The sequence below is a fragment of the Sus scrofa genome, chromosome 11, assembly GCF_000003025.6.
Source record: "Sus scrofa isolate TJ Tabasco breed Duroc chromosome 11, Sscrofa11.1, whole genome shotgun sequence".
NCBI lineage: Eukaryota > Metazoa > Chordata > Mammalia > Artiodactyla > Suidae > Sus > Sus scrofa.
In genome coordinates, this window is record NC_010453.5 from 69221064 (window position 1) to 69237914 (window position 16851).

Genomic DNA, 16851 nt, shown 5'->3' on the forward strand with positions numbered 1-16851 from the left:
CAAAATACATAAAGATTAAATATATAACCTGATTAAAAAGTGGTCAGAGGCCTTGAATGGACAGTTCTCCAGTGACAATACGCAAATGAGCAACCAGCATATGAAAAGATGTTTGATATCAGTAATTGACAGAGATGTGCAAGTCAAAACCCACAATGAGATATCATCTCATACCCAGCAAAATGGCCACTATGAAAAAAAAAAAACAGAAAATAGCTAGTATTGGTGAGAATGTGGAGAAAACGCAACCATTGTGCACAATTAGTACAATTATAAAATGGTACAACTGCTATGGCAAATACTGTAGAGTTTCCTCAAAAATTTAAAAATAGTAGTGCCATATGACCCAGCAATCCCACTTCTAGATCTCCATGTCCAAAAGAGTTGAAAATAGACTCTCAAAGACGTTCACCCACCCATGTTCATTGAGCATTTTTCACAGTGTGCAAGCAACCAAAACATCCACTGATTGAGGAATAAACAACATGCGGTGTGTACATACAGGGAAATATTATTGTCTGAGAAAGGAAAGAAATCCTGTCACATGCCACAGCATGGATGAACCTTGAGGACATTACATTAGGTGAAATAAGCCCGCCCCCAAAAGTTGTACAAATACCATATGAATCCAGTTGTACGAGATATCTAAAATGCCTCTAAAGTAGAAACAGAAAGCAGAATGGCAGTTACTAGGGTGAGGTGGGGGAGGGGGCTTGTCATTTGATGGGTGTGGAGTGTCACATTTGCAAGATGAAGAAGTTCTGGAGATCTGTTAAACAACAGTGTCAACATACTTAATGCTGCAGAAATTTACACTTGAAAATGGTTTAAATGTTAACATTTATGTTGTTTTTAAACACAAGTTCCATCAGAGAAGAGCCAAACTGTAGGCGTCTACTTTCGCTGTCTGTGGACTTGGGTTGGACCTTTCTTGTTAGATGGACCCCATTACATTTCTTGTTACCTGGTCCTTTGTGACTGACTGCTGTGGTGACATGTAGCCGTACTTCATTAGTTTTTGTGGCCAAGTAGTATTCCATTCGATGACTATACCATGGTTTGTCTATCCATTTTATCATTTGATGGACAGTTGGGTTGTTTAGCTCTTAGGAATAACGTGGCTGTGAACATTCGCGTACATGTTTTTGTGTGGATGAGGATTCATTTTATGTTTCTTTTTTCCCCCCAGTGTCTTTCTCGAGATGCAGGTGGCAACATGAGCATTCAGTTTCTTGGTACAGTGGTAAGTGGGAAAGAATTATTATTTTGTATATTCTCTTAATTTACAGAGAGAAAAAGTGATCTGTTAGTTTTAGCCCATGTGTTTGAACTTGGCTTCATTGTGGGTTTGTTTGGCTATTAAGTGGGGTGTCTTCATGTAAGAAAGTGGGCTTTTTAACCACAATGGAATAATTTAGCGATTTCTTATTAGAAAATAGTTTCTAAAATTATTTGCAGTTTGTTGAATATTCTAAACACCTTTTTCTGCTGGAGACCTTCTCCCCATTTTTAATCAAAATAAGAATGTATTATATAAAAATGCTTTTGAAAACAGTGACCTTGATGTTTTGCTCTGGTTTTTTGTTTTGTTTTGTTTCTTTGCTCAGTTTCCCTTCCAGCTTGCTCTACTAGGTCCTTTTGAGTCCACACTTATAATGAAGCTGAATCATAATTTTGTATCTTGATTTTTTTTTAATTTGTTTATTTTTTTCTGCTGTACAGCATGGTTGATTTTTTTTTTCACTCAAGATCCTATCAGTCATTTTCCATATTGCTATTAAATATATATAAGCATTATTTAAGTGAAACTATATTGAACATTCTGGTGAGTAGATGTGGCATATTTTACTTATCTAGGAATCCCAGCCATTAGGTATTTAAGGTACCCTAATTTTTTGCCCATTACAAATGGTGTTCTAATGAACAGCTTCATGTGGTTTGCTTTTTTAATAGTTTGAATTATTTTCAAACACTTGTAAGATATTTTCAAAAGGGTCTGAGCTATGTTCCCTCCTAAATAGAGTCAAAACCATGTATAATTTAAGGCTTAATATGCATTGTTGCCAATTGTTTCATATATCTTTAGAATACCTTTCATTGTATATGAGAATAACACTTGGATTGCATTCTAACTAGTATTAATTATTCTCAAAATCATTCAGCTCTACCCAGTGAAATTTACCTTATAGCTATTATTTTTAAAGTTTATAAATATCACATAAGTAGTGTTCTTATAATTTTCAAAATAACTTGTAGAAAAAGGTACCTTATTATTTTAATTAGCATTTCTCTGTTTATTGCTGTTGTATTTGAATATTTCTCCATGTATTCGTTTGCTAGGTATCTTTTATAATCTATAAAATGTCTATTCGTGTCCTTTGGGTGCGTTGCTTAGGTGGTAACCTCACATTGGGTATTTGTTAGCTCTGTGAGTTGAGAATATCAGAGGAGAAGCCTGTGACTGAGATCAAAAAGTAAGTGATTTTGGAGTTCCAGTCATGGCGCAGTGGTTAACGAATCCAACTAGGAACCATGAGGTTGCGGGTTCGGTCCCTGCCCTTGCTCAGTGGTGAAGGATCCGGCGTTGCCGTGAGCTGTGGTGTAGGTTGCAGACGCGGCTGGGATCCCTCGTTGCTGTGCCTCTGGCGTAGGCCAGCGGCTGAAGCTCCTATTCAACCCCAAGCCTGGGAACCTCCATATGCCACGGGAGTGGCCCAAGAAATGGCAAAAAGACTAAAATAAAATAAAATAAAGTGTATTGCAAAAAAAAAAGTGATTTTGCAGCCATCGAGATAGGAAGGATGTTAATAATTACATGCATTTACTTAGTGCTTTATAGTATATATATGTAAAGTTTATGGATTAAAGTATATGTGTAGGTACCTGCTCAATGTGCTATAAATTTTTTGTTGCACCTGAGACTTGTGGTTATTTTTGTTTTTCTGATTAAGTATTAAATAAGTTTTATGCATTTATTTTCTAATTAAAAATTTTAAATATTATTTAAATGCATGTCATAAGAAACTGTTTTAGTCATAGTTCTCCAAAGAAACAGAACCATAGGGTGTATATGTGTGTGTATTATATTTTTGTATATACACAGAGAGAGATTGATTAATTGGTTGATTGGTTGATTGATTTTAAGCAATGGGTTCATGCTATTGTGGAGGCAAGTCCAAAACCTACAGAGTAGGCCTAGGGAAGAGTTGCAGTTCAAGTCCAAAGTGTGCTTGCAGGATTCCTTCTTGCTTGGGAGGTGCATCCTTTTTTTTTCTTCAACTGATTGAACACAGCCCACCCATATTGTACAGGGTAATCTGCTTCACTCAAAGTTTACTAATTGAAATGTTAATCTCATCTAAAAAATACCTTCATAAAAAGCTACCTTGAATTCTCTCTTATGTGAAGGTTTTTCTGTACGTCATGCTTATGCTAGAGAGGGCACTTATGCCACCTCTGCTACGTGGTCTCTCTTCTTGGATTCTAAGGTTGCATATATCTGGTTGCACCAGATTTCTTGGGGTGCATTTATTAAAAATTGAGTTCTTAATACCCAGAACCTGCAAAGATCCAAAAACATAAAGTTTCTCCTGCAGTACTTTTTATCTCAGAAAATGGCAACTTGGGAGTTCCCGTTGTGTGTGGCTTAGCAGGTTATGAACCCGACTAGTAGCCATGAGAATGTGGGTACCATCCCTGGCCTCGTTTGGTGGGTTAGGGACCCAGTATTGCCCTGAACTGTAGTGTAGTTTGCAGATGCAGCTCGGATCCAGCGTTGCTGTGGCTGTCGCGTAGGCTGGCAGCTGCAGCTAATTTGACCCCTAGCCTGAAAACTTCCATATGCTGTGGGTGTGCTGCAAAAATAGAAAAAGGAAAAAAGGAAAAGAAAAAAGAAAAGAGAAAGAAAATGGCAACTTGAGCTAAAACCTTGTCTTTTCCTTGATTTCTCTTTCTTGCACACCACCTACTGCCTGCATCCTGACCAGAGTCTTTGTCATCTCTTGTTCAAATTCTTAGAGCAGCCAGCCTTCCCCCCACCATCCCTGCTCCCTGCTGTATCATTAATAATATTGCAGTTAAAGTGATCCTTTTAAAACTCAGTTGGCCTTGTTGCTTTTCTTCAAATGTATCGGGCGCAAGCCCTGGAAAGCCCCTGCCTTTCCTCTGTCAGGCCCCCTGTCAAGGCCTCATCTAAACCTCCCAAAGGTGCCACTTCCAAATACCATCATAACTGGGGGTTGGGACGTCAGCATGTGAATTTTGGGGGAACACTACCTTTTAGTCCATAATAGACACTTAGTTGGTAAATTATACATCCCAGAACTTTTCCAGGATACCTGTGCCTGATTGCACTTTGTAAGTTGTCTGGGTTTTGCTTATTTATGTATGTCAGAGAGTATAAACTCACAAAGAAATGGAAGAGGTCCAATGTTTTACGTAACTCAAATTCCTTACTTTGAACTGTGTTTGACAATAAGGATGAGTATCTTGTTACTGCTTGAGGAATGCAGAGGTTACCATTTTATCATGGGTTTTATATTGCAAGTATTGTTTATATTTAGTTTTTAAAGTACTGTTATCTTTAAAAGGCCATAATATTAAGACAAAGGTATCGCACTAAGACTGACTTTTTTTCCTTGTGAAAACAATGCGTACACACTGCCTGAAAGAGAAAATGAGCTTAGAAATCCACTGAGCAGCCTCTTCATAGCTGTATTGTTGGCATTTGCCCAAGGACTCTTGAGGAACTATCAAATTATATGTCTTTGAAGCTTAGCCAGAGATCTTAATGAAACCAAATCATGCTGAAGTTCTTAAAGCTAATTTAAATCTCCAATTGTACATTTTAAATTAAGTTTTTATTGATAATAAATATACTTTATTTCTTATTAGCCTTGAAAGCTTGAGCGATAATATCAGTAGAATAAACATGTTTTATAAAGATTTACCATTAAGAATGGTATTAATATGACCCTTGATATGCTAGCACAATTAGATTTCAAAGTAAGCATTTACGAAGTAACAGCGATTAATGACAACCATCAAAAACAATTTTGAACTCCATCAGTTTAACTCAGGAGGGTAAACTTAATATGATAATTCATCTAGTTGAATTGTATCAGCCTAGCAGGAAAGTATGTAAATATGTGACCCTTACCTCGTTTCTAAATGGATGCTGTGCTGATAGATTTATCAGTTCCATTAAAGAACTTTGGGGAACTTTGGAATTTCAGCAATTGTTCCCTTGGAGGCTGAAAACCCAACCTGATCTCATACTGGGACCATTCTGGTCTGCATATTTCCACAATTTGCCTTTGCTACTAATATGACAGCAAGACACAAATAACTGTTTCTAATAATATCAGATGGAGTCGTGGAGGACAGCATTTTAATGTAGTAAAAGACCTCCCCGCGGGGTTGTTATTGCTACTATAGAACAGCAGCTACACAGTTGCAACTGGAGTCTCTTAATTGATTCGTTTAATTAGCAAGAGCTGAAGCTTAGGCTGTATCTTGTCAACTGATATCATAGGACCCCAAATCTGTATCCTTCATATCTGTGGATACAGAAACATCATCAAAAAGTTCTACTTTTTCTGTGCTCGCTTTCGCAGCACATATACTAAAATTGAAACAATACAGAGAAGATTAGCATGGCCCCTGCACAAGGATGACACACACATTCGTGAAGCGTTCCACATTTTTGTGTAGGTCGAAGACGTGGCTTGGATCCTGCATTGCTGTGGCTCTGGCGTAGGCCAGCAGCTGTAGCTCCGATTAGACCCCTAGCCTGGGAACCTCCATATGCCGCAGGTGCAGCCCTAAAAAGGAAAAGGACAAAAGACCAAAAAAAAAGTTCTACATTTTCTGAAAACTCACAGATACTGAATTTTATTAAACTCCCATTTGATTAAAATCCAAATAGTTGGCAAATGAAAAAGAACTAGGGTTGTTCTTGCTTTTCTTTACCAGTACTCTTTTGAGAAGTAAATTATGTCATACATTTTTGGTTATTATTGTCTTCTAAAAATAAACATCCAGAGAACTTCTTTGGTTTTCCATACCTTAGAAATCCCTCTGTTTATGTGTCTGACTCATCTCTAGTCTTTATTTGCCTTTTTCTTCCTTCTCTGTTCCATCTCTTTCTCTGTATCAGTGGGGTTTCAGGAGTGACACAATGGCTTGTTGGGATTTCTTGCACACTAGTTCCATGTCCCAGCCCCTGGGCAGCCACCCGAGGCTTTCCATGCGTGCTTAGCCCTTGGCAGGACAACTGACTGAGCTACCCAGGACTTGGCCCACTTTAACCCAAGTTGCACTGGTCCCAGTTTCCTCAGATGGGGAAAAGAGGGAGGACTGGAGAGTGTCTGGCATGGAACCCCAGAGCCACTTCCGCCCCAAACACGCAGGGCTCCACCCCCACGGTCAGGCTTTTCTTATTCCTTACTCTTTTCCTGTCCAGCCATAGAAAGCAGGTGACTACAGGCTAGACGCTATGGAAGGTTCATGAAGTCTCTCTGTTCTTTTGATAATTTTGTAATGCTAAGAAGTGTATCTGTGGCAGCCATCCTGCATTCATTTCCCCCAGTTTTCAAAATTTCAGCCAAAATGTGGGTAAAATAAGATTTTATGGAAAGGGCCCTAAATGCAGTCCTTTTTTTTTGGCCATGTCTTCTTTGTGTGGAAGTTCCCAAGCCAGGGATTTAACCCACGCCACAGCAGTGACAGCGCCCTCCCCTTACCCACTGGGCCACCAGGGACCTCCTAAATGCAATCTGAATCTTGAACGTGGTTTTTGCGGTTACGTGTTTTCTGTGTAGCAGTAGGACAAACTTAAGAATGAACTTTTAGACTCTAAGTTTACTTTCTAGTAAACTTAAAGTCTAAGTGTGAAATTGGCTTGCTGGATATAATTTGAAAGTGCAGTTGTTAATATCCCATTGTGTGAGGCATTTTGAAGAAAAATTTAAAAGAAGTCATGGACTGCTTGCTTTGCTACTTGCTAGGAGGTGTGCCTGATGAATGTGGCTTGGTCTCTGCCCTTAAGTGGCACAGGGGCTTCAGGAAGACACTGACCAACCAATCTCACGAGTGCACAGGAAGAGCCGAGATGGGTCATGCCAAGGCTGATGTGCTAGCAAAGAAAATTATAGACCTATTAGCCATATTGCTTCTTTTCTGATAAAAATCCTATTTATAAGTAGATAAAATATAGAATGCAGGGCATAGGTCTTTGATTAAGAAGCTACATTTCATTTCCCACTAGACATGTACATTCTTTAGTGGGCGTGCCTAATGCCTAGCAGCTATTGGGAGTGGTAGTAGTCAGGCATCTCGTATTGATTGGTTATTGTTGTGTGATGGACATTGAGTTCTGGTAATTCAAAGAAAAAGGACCTCTCTGCCGGAAGTAAGCGCACTGTCCACTAAGGATATAGAAATATTAGTGTGACAAGGGTGAAAATAGAGGTTTGTGGGCAGTAGAGGTTTTCTGGGGCTTGGGAAAAGGAAGTGGAGGAATTTGAAAAGCTCCCCTGTGAATATGTCCAGCTCATGCTTAGTCTTTTCGGATGGAGTTTGCAAGCAGGGAAAGGCATTTCAGATAGAGAGGAACAGCATCTGCACCAGCCCTGAGACAAGCATGTTCAGAAACTGTACTTTGTGATGATGATGGAGAAAGCAAAGGGAATAAATGAATAAAATAAATGAGGGTATAGAGTGACGGGTTGCCCAAGTGTTTAAAGAAAAGCAGGCCAGCTAGTGAGGGTGGCAGACAGGTGACAGTGTTGTGGTGGAAGGGACGATGGAGCGGCAGGAGCTGGGTGTTGTGGGACCGTGCTGAAGAGATTGGACTCCATTCTCTGGACGTTGAAGGGTTCGAAAGAAGAGCGTCTCAGTATCCCCTGAGGTGTGTTTTGTTTTGTTTTAATTTTACATTTAGTTTTAAAGACAGAGAGTGGGCAGAGGAAGAAGAGGTACATTGGAAAGCCTCCCCCTGAGGACCCAGAGTCTAGTTTTACGTCTCACGGAGAATTGGTGATGCTGGGCTTTCTAGATGTGATCAGCGATGCAGGGAACCATGGCGCCAAACGAGAGGAGGAGAAGTGCAGGAGAGGAAGGGTGGCAGAGGTGGGGCCTTGGGTTTCTGACCACCTGAAGTCTGAAATGCCAGGGGGACATCTCGGATGTAAAGGGTGAGCGTGTCATTGGTCTTTGTGGACATCAAGCAGTGAAGCCCTGTGGGAAATGAGATCACCTGCGGGGACAGTCAAGCGGGAGGGGACAGGCCAGGGTGGATACCTGGCAGATGCCCACATCCAAGAGGAAGGCTTCTAGCATCATCTTCTAGCCTGGTTCTTAATAGAACCATTTAAAAATGACATTATCTAGTGTCCAAATCATTTCTGTTGTATGTGGCTATTGGAAGCCAATTTAGTGCAACCTCAATCATGATTTCACAGTATCCTAGGGTGTCTCTAATTATTTCAAAGAATCTGAAAATCCTGCTGCCATCTGCCAAAGATCCTCAAAATTAATTTTAATGAATAACATGATGCCTTACTCGTGTGTCATGTCTTAGGGTTTTAGAATGCTTACTTGATTCCACTCAATTTCTGAGGTAGACAAGCCATGTAGCACCTTAGAGTTAGTTGTAAAAATCACACACACAACACTCTGAAATGTTTTCAGTTTAAAATATTTGCAATTACTCAGTCGTATATTCACAAGAAATTCTGTAACCTACCAGCAAGTTAGTGAATTTTGGGGAGTATACTAAGTCAGGCTTGATTTCTTGGATTTAAAAATCCCGTAGCTTCCACTTGCTAGCTTTGAGAACTTGAACAACTTACTTAAATTCTCTTGTCCTCAATTTTCTTTTTTTTCTTTTCTTTTCTTTTCTTTTTTTTTTTTTTTTTTTGTCTTTTTGTCTTTTTGTCTTTTCCAGGGCCGCACCCGCGGCATATGGAGATTCCCAGGCTAGGAGTCCAATTGGAGCTGTAGCCACGGCCTACGCCAGAGCCACAGCAACGCAGGATCCGAGCCTCGTCTGTGACCTACGCCACAGCCCACAGCAACACTAGATCCTTAACCCACTGAGCAAGGCCGGGGATGGAACCGCAACCTCCTGGTTACTAGTCGGATTCGTTAACCACTGAGCCACGACGGGAACTCCCTGGTCCTCAATTTTCTTAGCAGCAAAACATCTGCTTTTATGGAATTGGTAATGGTTGAGTAAGAAAATGTTGGTAAAATGCTTGAAAATAATGGGAACCTGGCATTGAGTAGCTCAACTATCCCAAATATTGAATACTATCTCCTTCTGCAGTCATTTTGCCTCACTTTTTTCCCTCCTTTTTCTTACTTTTCTTTGGGGACGTGCTGTCGTCTGAAATTGTAATCTCAACTGAGATCACACTTGGTAGGCAATCTACCGAAAAATTCAGGAGGAAAATATTGCTCTTTTATTTGGAAAGTCTAATTTTTGTTCATCCTGTGATTTGACTTCTTCAAGCAGTTAACATATTGTTTGTCATCAAACGCTAAATTAAAAGACGTATTTAAAGCTGACCGGTGGTAGCAAGACACTTAAAAACCTCTGCCTCCTTGAAGAGTAATGAAGTTCACCAATAACAACCTTGAGTGGGAAGTCTTTGGTGTCTTGGGTTTCAAAGGCCAAATACTTTTGATATAGGACCCGTTATGATGGTGCTTGTGGGATTCTGTGTACCAGCCTCACTTTGAAAGGTTATTATTTCGGTAAACCATTTAAGGCCACTGTGGTGTAGTACTCTGTATTGCTGATTTTTCATACGTAAAATTAATTGATTTTTTGTTTACCTTATGGTGAAAATGATGCAGAAATGGCAGCTCTTTCTCATGGAAGCCAAGTCAGACAGTGGTTCTTGAACTTGAGCATATGTAAGAATCACCTGGAAAGCTTTGCCAAAAATGCAAATCTCCAGATTGCAGTGAAGCTGAATCCCTAGATATGAGTTAAGTCCTGAGGATCTACATTTGTAGAAATCATTTTAAAAGAGCCCAAGATTAGTATTTGGAATATATTTTCACACTTAATGTAGAATTAGTATCTAGTATCTAGGAAACGGATACCAAAAATTACATTATATTACTGCTGTTATGAATCGAGCATAGGAACAATATTCTGGATATTTCTTGTTATAATAAGTGGATAGGACAAGCATCTGATAATTTGAACTAATTAACTGATTAATGTGTATGATCATAATACAGATATATTTTTTAAGCAAGGAGAGGCATGATGGGACCAAAAGTAAGATTAAGCCCATGGTATCATCAACTGTATCTTTTAATTTTACTTAGCAACTGCACAGTGCTAGATTGTCTGAATTATTTCAAGTCCTAGACCCACAAGGTAGTGGTAATTTTTATTTTTGGCCTAGATCAGGGTTTTTCAGCCTTGACAGTAATGACACTCTGAACTGGATAATTTTTGGTTATAGGAGACAGCTCTAGGGATTATGAGAGTTTGTAGCATCCCTGGTCTCTGCCCACTAGATGCCAGAACCCCTCCCCAGATATAACAACCAAAAGTGTCTGCAGACATTGCCAGATGGCCCTGGGGGTAGAGATGCAGCACCCCAGTTGAGAACCAGTGGCCTAGACTGTATGTAATATAGTTGGGATTTCAGAGTTTTCTTTCCCATTTCATTTATAATGTTCTAAAGCTGAGCTCTCTCTCTAGAACAAATGTGATATTTCTCAGTGGCCGAAAGCTTACAAGGTCTTACTTATATACCTCCTGACCTACTCAGATGCCTTATGCAAAGAAAATACCTAGCTACCCTCATGTTTGATTTGACTTAGGAACGTGATTAACTATTGGCCGTGGGGGTTACTTATTCTTAGTGTTCTCAGTGGGCTCCTATGTCAGTTCTGCCATGGATGGTCAGTTCTAGTTTGTGAAATTGCATTCCGTTCTTTTGGATCATTTTAACCACTGGCGTAGCCGGCACTGTTACCGCTTACGTGGGACTCTCGTATCCAGAGTCCTCAGCAAGAGTGTTTGCAGAAGTCACAGCTCTTCAGTGGCCTCCACTTTGACTTTTGTCCTGTCATCATCCTGGTGAGATGCATCAAGTGGAGTATGTCACACCTGTCCCCTCCCAGTGGCAGCTGTGAAGAAATATTGCTCTGCTCTTTTCCAACTAGCATTTAATTGCCTAGCTCTTTAGTATTTTGTGGCTCTTTCCCCCATGTGTGGGAAGCATGTGGCAGGCTGCCTGGCAAGGCTTGGGAGAGTCCAGTAGTATTAGGATCTCAAGTATGTACTCTGAGAGGTAGCTTTCCCAAGCCGGCATATGTTCTGTATGGTGTAAATTCTCAAGATTGTGGGGGACAGCTAAGGTAATTACTAAGGTATCAGTGTTAATCACCTAGGTAATTACCAAGTGTCAGGGGACACGAGAAACTGCCAAGTACCCTTGTTTGAAATGGAACCCCTGCCTTATTGAAGGGTAGGGAAATAATTAGTATGTGAGTTCTAACAGTCACCTTGGAGTTCAGCTATGTCCTAGAGCTCCACCCAACCCTTTCCTGTCACAGAGGAGGTGATGGCACTGCCGGAAACATACAGATGAGTGATTTGTCAGAATGGCTCGTATAGTTAGGGAATTAGGGCAGCCACAGAACACGTGCAAGGCCAGAGCTAATGACAAACCTCGGCCTCCTGACACAGGCACGGGTGCGGTTGGGCTTTGGGACCTCCTGTGACCCTCCGCCTTTCGGAATTATTCCCGACGACCTGGTGGAGGAGGCTGGGGGAGGGGGCTGACCCTCCTCTTCTGGGTTTGGACTTAGAGCCTAGAGTGCTGAAGGTCTGTGCCCTTTGGCTCCCCATGCGAGTTGCTTTCCTATTGGCTCTGGTGGGGGGTGGTGTGCTTTTTTTAGGAAAGGTTATGTTTCTCCAAGGAATTATTGTGGATATTAAAAATAGATTAACATTGCAGTTTGGTATCGAGCCTTTCCTCTCAGTCAGAACATAAGGAAACCTCAGCCCCCGGCGAAGGTGATGAGGGTGTGGAATATACGCTAGTGTGTTAGGAAAGACGCAGTGTCCCTGGGCCAGTATTTAACCTCTCTTTCTCCACCCTCCACTGTTCGATGGAGCCAAACTTTTGAGAACTTTTGGAAGATTTTAGGAATAACGCAGGCAGTTACTGAAACACAGGTGCCTGGCAATATTTGCAATCCTGCAAGTCTAAACCAGTGGTTTGCAGCCCAGGTGGTTGTGCTCTCTGGGGACCTTTGGCAGTGTCTGGGGACCTTTTGGTTGTTACAAGTGGTGGGCTGCTCCTGGAATCTGATGGGTAAATGTCTTCAAATTTATTGCAAGCATTGCCGACCAAAGAGGCTTCCGAACATCCTGTAATAAACAAGACCTCCCCCTGCAAAAGAATTGTCTGACCTAAATGTCACCGGTGCCAGAGTGTCCTTGTCCAGACAGTAAGTATGGAAGGGCACATAAACACCTGTGACCATCTCCCCACCCCTTCACAAAGCCCTAACCCTGTGCAGACTCACTCTTACCTGCCCCCTGGAGAAGCCGTCTGCAGCTCTTCTGCTCTAGGTCTAGATTATCTCATGCAGCCCTAATTCGTAAACAGACAAAACTACAGGCACCTTGATTGTCTTAGGGGCACCACTGGGCCCCATGTACACGTATGTCATGTGCGTTGGTTTACTGTCTGGTGCTAACATTGATGACTCTCTTTGTGAGCATCTGTGTCTTCACAGCATTTTGACCAGTATCAGTCCTACAAATGAAGTGTTTCTCTTAATCAGCGCCTGCAGTTATGAGCCAAAGGACTCTGACGTTGGTTTTTTAATATTCTTGATTATGTCTACATTTCCTTTTCTTTTTCTTCTTTTTGACTTTTCAGTGCTGCACCCACAGCATCTGGAGGTTCCCAGGCTACGGGTTGAATCGGAGCGGTAGCCCCTGGCCTGTGCCACAGCCACAGCCACGCAAGATCCCAACTACATCTGCAACCTACACCACAGCTCACGGCGATGCCGGATCCTTAAGCCACTGAGCAAGGCCAGGGATCGAACCTGCGTCCTCCTGGATGCTACTCAGATGCGTTTCCCCTGCGCCACAACGGGAACTCCTCTCCATTTGCTTTTAAAAAGAATGCTTTTCACAGTTCAAGTTTGCCCGTCGGTGGAGTAGAGTTTTCTTGCTGGACCATCTCTGTCACTGCCGCAGCTGTGTAGAGTGAAAGATCCATCAGATAGTGTTGTCTCCATTTATCAGTTGGTTGCAGGTAAACCTACATAAACACATGCGGTGTGCTCCACCCGGGCCTCAGCAGGTCTGAGCTTTCAACGAAGCCTGTTTCTTCCAAGAGGCAGCTCTTGTGGCTTGAAGCGGAGCTTGTGAGGAGGTGAGAGTGGTGCCCTGGCAGGAGCTTCATGGCCTCGCCCCTCAGTGACCACCCCACATGCCTGGCCGCCCTGGCCCTCAGTGCTCTTGCTTGTCTGGTCTTCACTCAGCGCGGGTTCTGCTGGGTACCTGCAGGATTTTTATTTATGGAGGGGACCTAGTGCCAACACAGAGAGGTTAATGCTGCTGAAAGGATCTGTTACTTCCACTTCCCAAGAGAAGGGCCTTCCCCACCCCATCTACCCTGTGCCACCCAGGGCCACTGGGGAAGCACCAGGTTTGGTAGGAGGCGAAATGGAGTGACGGGGAAGCACGGGCAGAGGCCTTTATCAGGGTTTCTGCCAAACAGGCAGAGCAGGGCTGGGTAAACAGTTTAGGATTGACTAGTCTGCACAATGTCGGTGGGGTTTGACTTAGGGGTAGTCTCTGGTTGTCTGGCACCTGGCCCTGGGATGGTTTGGGGCAGGAAGTTGGTGGCTTGGTGTACAAGTTAGATCACGGTGGTGGCTGCTTGCAGATGAGAGCGGGCTCCCGGGTTCTTAGGCGTGAGCTCGCCTGGGGTGGGAGGGGCACACTCACTCGGTCAAGGCCTCAGATATAAAATCATTGTAAGATACAGAGATAGAAACCCATGATTAACGCACAGAGAACCTGGAAACATTCAGGTCCAAGGAAACTAGTGTCCAGGGATGAAACTCGCGTAGACTGATGTCTAACCAGCACGTGTGTGTGTTAATTTGAGGTGAGGAAGATTTCTTCCAGTGACCAGGTCTTTAAATCTGCCCTCCAGAATGTTGACTGAGTGATGACACCAGAATAATTAAGAAACTAGTTAGGATGATTTTGGGACTAGTCTGGGTTACATGATAACGAGAGCGGAGGGGGGCCCCAGTGTACCTGCACTGAGCCAAAACCTGGCAGATCACGTCTCATCTTCCCCCGGCAGACCTCGCGGCCACCTGCTCGCCCTTTCCTTTCCTGGGCTCAGCGCTGCTGCCATCTTCCCGCCGAGAGGACTCGTGCGCACACGCAGGCTGCAGCTGCCCAGACTCTCATCACAGACCTGCACGATGTACGTGTGCGGTGCTGCCTCCCTCAGGCTGGCACGCAGACCGCTTGGGTTGACATTTGGAGGGTCCCCAAGCTCTTGGGTCGCGCGCTGTCATAGACGGTTCGCATCGCACTTCCGTGCGGAGTTTTACAAGCGCGCCTCTCAGAAGGTTCCTAAGAAGCGTCCATTGCTTAGGGGACACCCTCTGTGGTCCACAGACGGGAAAAAAGAAATGATGAAACGAGCCCTGAAAGATCTCCTTTCTAGCCCCAGTAATGCTTTAAACTGGCTGCGTGACCTTCCTGAACCTCAGTTTTCTTTGTTGTGACATGAAGGGTCGAGGTCGGTGACCTGCAAGGTCTTTCCGGGCACTGTCCTGCTCTGAGAATGATCGCATTGGTCACAACCTGCTGTTTGCTTCATAACAGTAGCAAAACGTCGCCCATGCAACTCATCATTGCCTATCTTTTGATTTTTAAAGAATCTCCTGGCGTCTCACGGGGCAGACATCGCTGGCTTATCACACAATGCTGTTGTGTCCTGTCACTTGTTTTCTGGGGACAGCACATTGTGTGGCTACAGGCTCAGGGCTCATCATCAAGATGATGTGTTCTGCTTACGGTGACTTTTTTTGTGGTTTCTGGGGAAAAAATGCAGATGCTTTTCAATTATTCTAAGGGAATTTTGATTAACCCCCTGGGTAGAGTTCTCTGTACCACCTGCCATGGAGAAGCGAGTTTTACTGAACAGAAAGTATAGAATTGAATTGCTCATATTTGTTTTCTTTCTGGTGGCTATAGTATTTCAAGCTAAAGCATTTTAATAAATATTTAATAAATATCTGTCTAAAATGGGTCAAAACCGTTAGAAACTGAACCCCTTGTGTTCTTCAATTTCAAATGCAAATAAGTTAATTTGACTTCCAAGTTAAAGACTCACACTTTTCTTTTATATATGTAAAAAGTAGTTTTTTGGGTTTTTTTTTACTGCAGTAGTCAATATCCCACTTACTACATAATTCTAAGTATTGGCCCTGAGAAGTAGTTTTTTTACACTTATTATAACATTGCTGTATTTGTAAATATGTTGCATGTTTACTATTTTTGTCTCTTGTGTGTTCATTTTTGCCTTTTGCCTCTGGCCAGAATACAGGTGCTTGATTTATAGAGAATTTGCAAATGGCTGCCTCTAAAACCTTTAAAAAATGTTTGCTGATATATTGTTCCCATTCCACAGGATTCACCCATTGTACCAAGAGTACAGTTCATTATTTTTCAGTCTTTTCACGGAGCTGTGCACCCATTGCCACAGTCAGTTTTAGAGCATTTTCATCACCCCCAAAAGGAGTCCCAAACCTGTCAGTCACTCCCCGTTTTCTTTCAGCCCTGCCAGCCCCTGGCAGCTCCTCGTCTACTCCCAGTCTCTGTCTATTTGCTATTCTGGGTGTTCCGTAGAAACAGGACCATGCAATATGTGGTTTTTGTGACTTTCTTTCACTTTATCATGTTCTCAAAAGTTTATCCATGGTGTAGCATGAGACTTCAATTTTTTTTTTTTTGGTTAAGTAGTATTCCATTTTCTGGACATACCACAGCTTCGGTCTGGACACTTGAGTTGTTTCAGTCTTTTAAGCAAAGTATAAATAATGCTGCTGTGAACCCTCCTTTATACATGTTTTTGTTCGGATGAACTTTTTCATTGTTCTGAAGTGTATACCTACAGGTGAGATTTCTGGGTCACCTGGCCATTCTGTGTTTGACTTTTGGAGGAACTTGTAGACTTTTCCAAAGCAGACTTTTCCACACCATTTTAGATTCCCCTCAGCAGTGTGTGAGTGATGCAGTTTCTCCACATCCATGCCAACGTGTGCTCCTGGCTTTTTGTGTTGTTACTGAGGTACAATTGACCCAACATTATATTAGTTTCCAATGTATGACATCAAGATTCAGTATTTCTATGTGTTGTTAAATGACCACCACAGTTAGTCTTGTTAACACCTAATGCCTTTTTGATGCTAGGAGTGAGGACAGGACTCATTTTAAAATATTTTCTCCAGAGGATTCTTCCTTTTCCCTAGAATGCATAATAGATGCAAAAGTAGCCGAAATCACGTTAGTTGTTTTCATTAAAACAAACTTAACCCTAACAAAACAACAAAGCACACACACTTTAATTCTTGTACATTTTCTGTTACATTGCTGTCTCTTCCTTTCTCAAATAAAAAAAAATTTTTTTTTTTTATGTTAAGCAAGCAGTTCCTTTTATTTCCCTAGGCTTTTTTTTTTTTTTTAATGATAGCACATACTGTGTAGGAAGGTCATTACATAAAGAGAGGAAAGAAGAATAATCAGCATCGAAGAGAAAGCTAATGCGG

At 42.1% G+C, this 16851-nt stretch overlaps 1 protein-coding gene across 2 annotated transcripts in view; it reads left to right on the forward strand.

Annotated features, from left to right (window-relative positions):
- Positions 1 to 16851, forward strand: part of PCCA (propionyl-CoA carboxylase alpha subunit) — a 365509-nt gene that overhangs the window by 300141 nt on the left and 48517 nt on the right. For both annotated transcript variants that reach the window (XM_021065866.1, XM_021065867.1), the window contains one exon: positions 1190 to 1243. In XM_021065866.1, coding sequence (XP_020921525.1) covers positions 1190 to 1243 — 54 coding nt within the window. The remainder of the gene's footprint in view (positions 1 to 1189; positions 1244 to 16851) is intronic.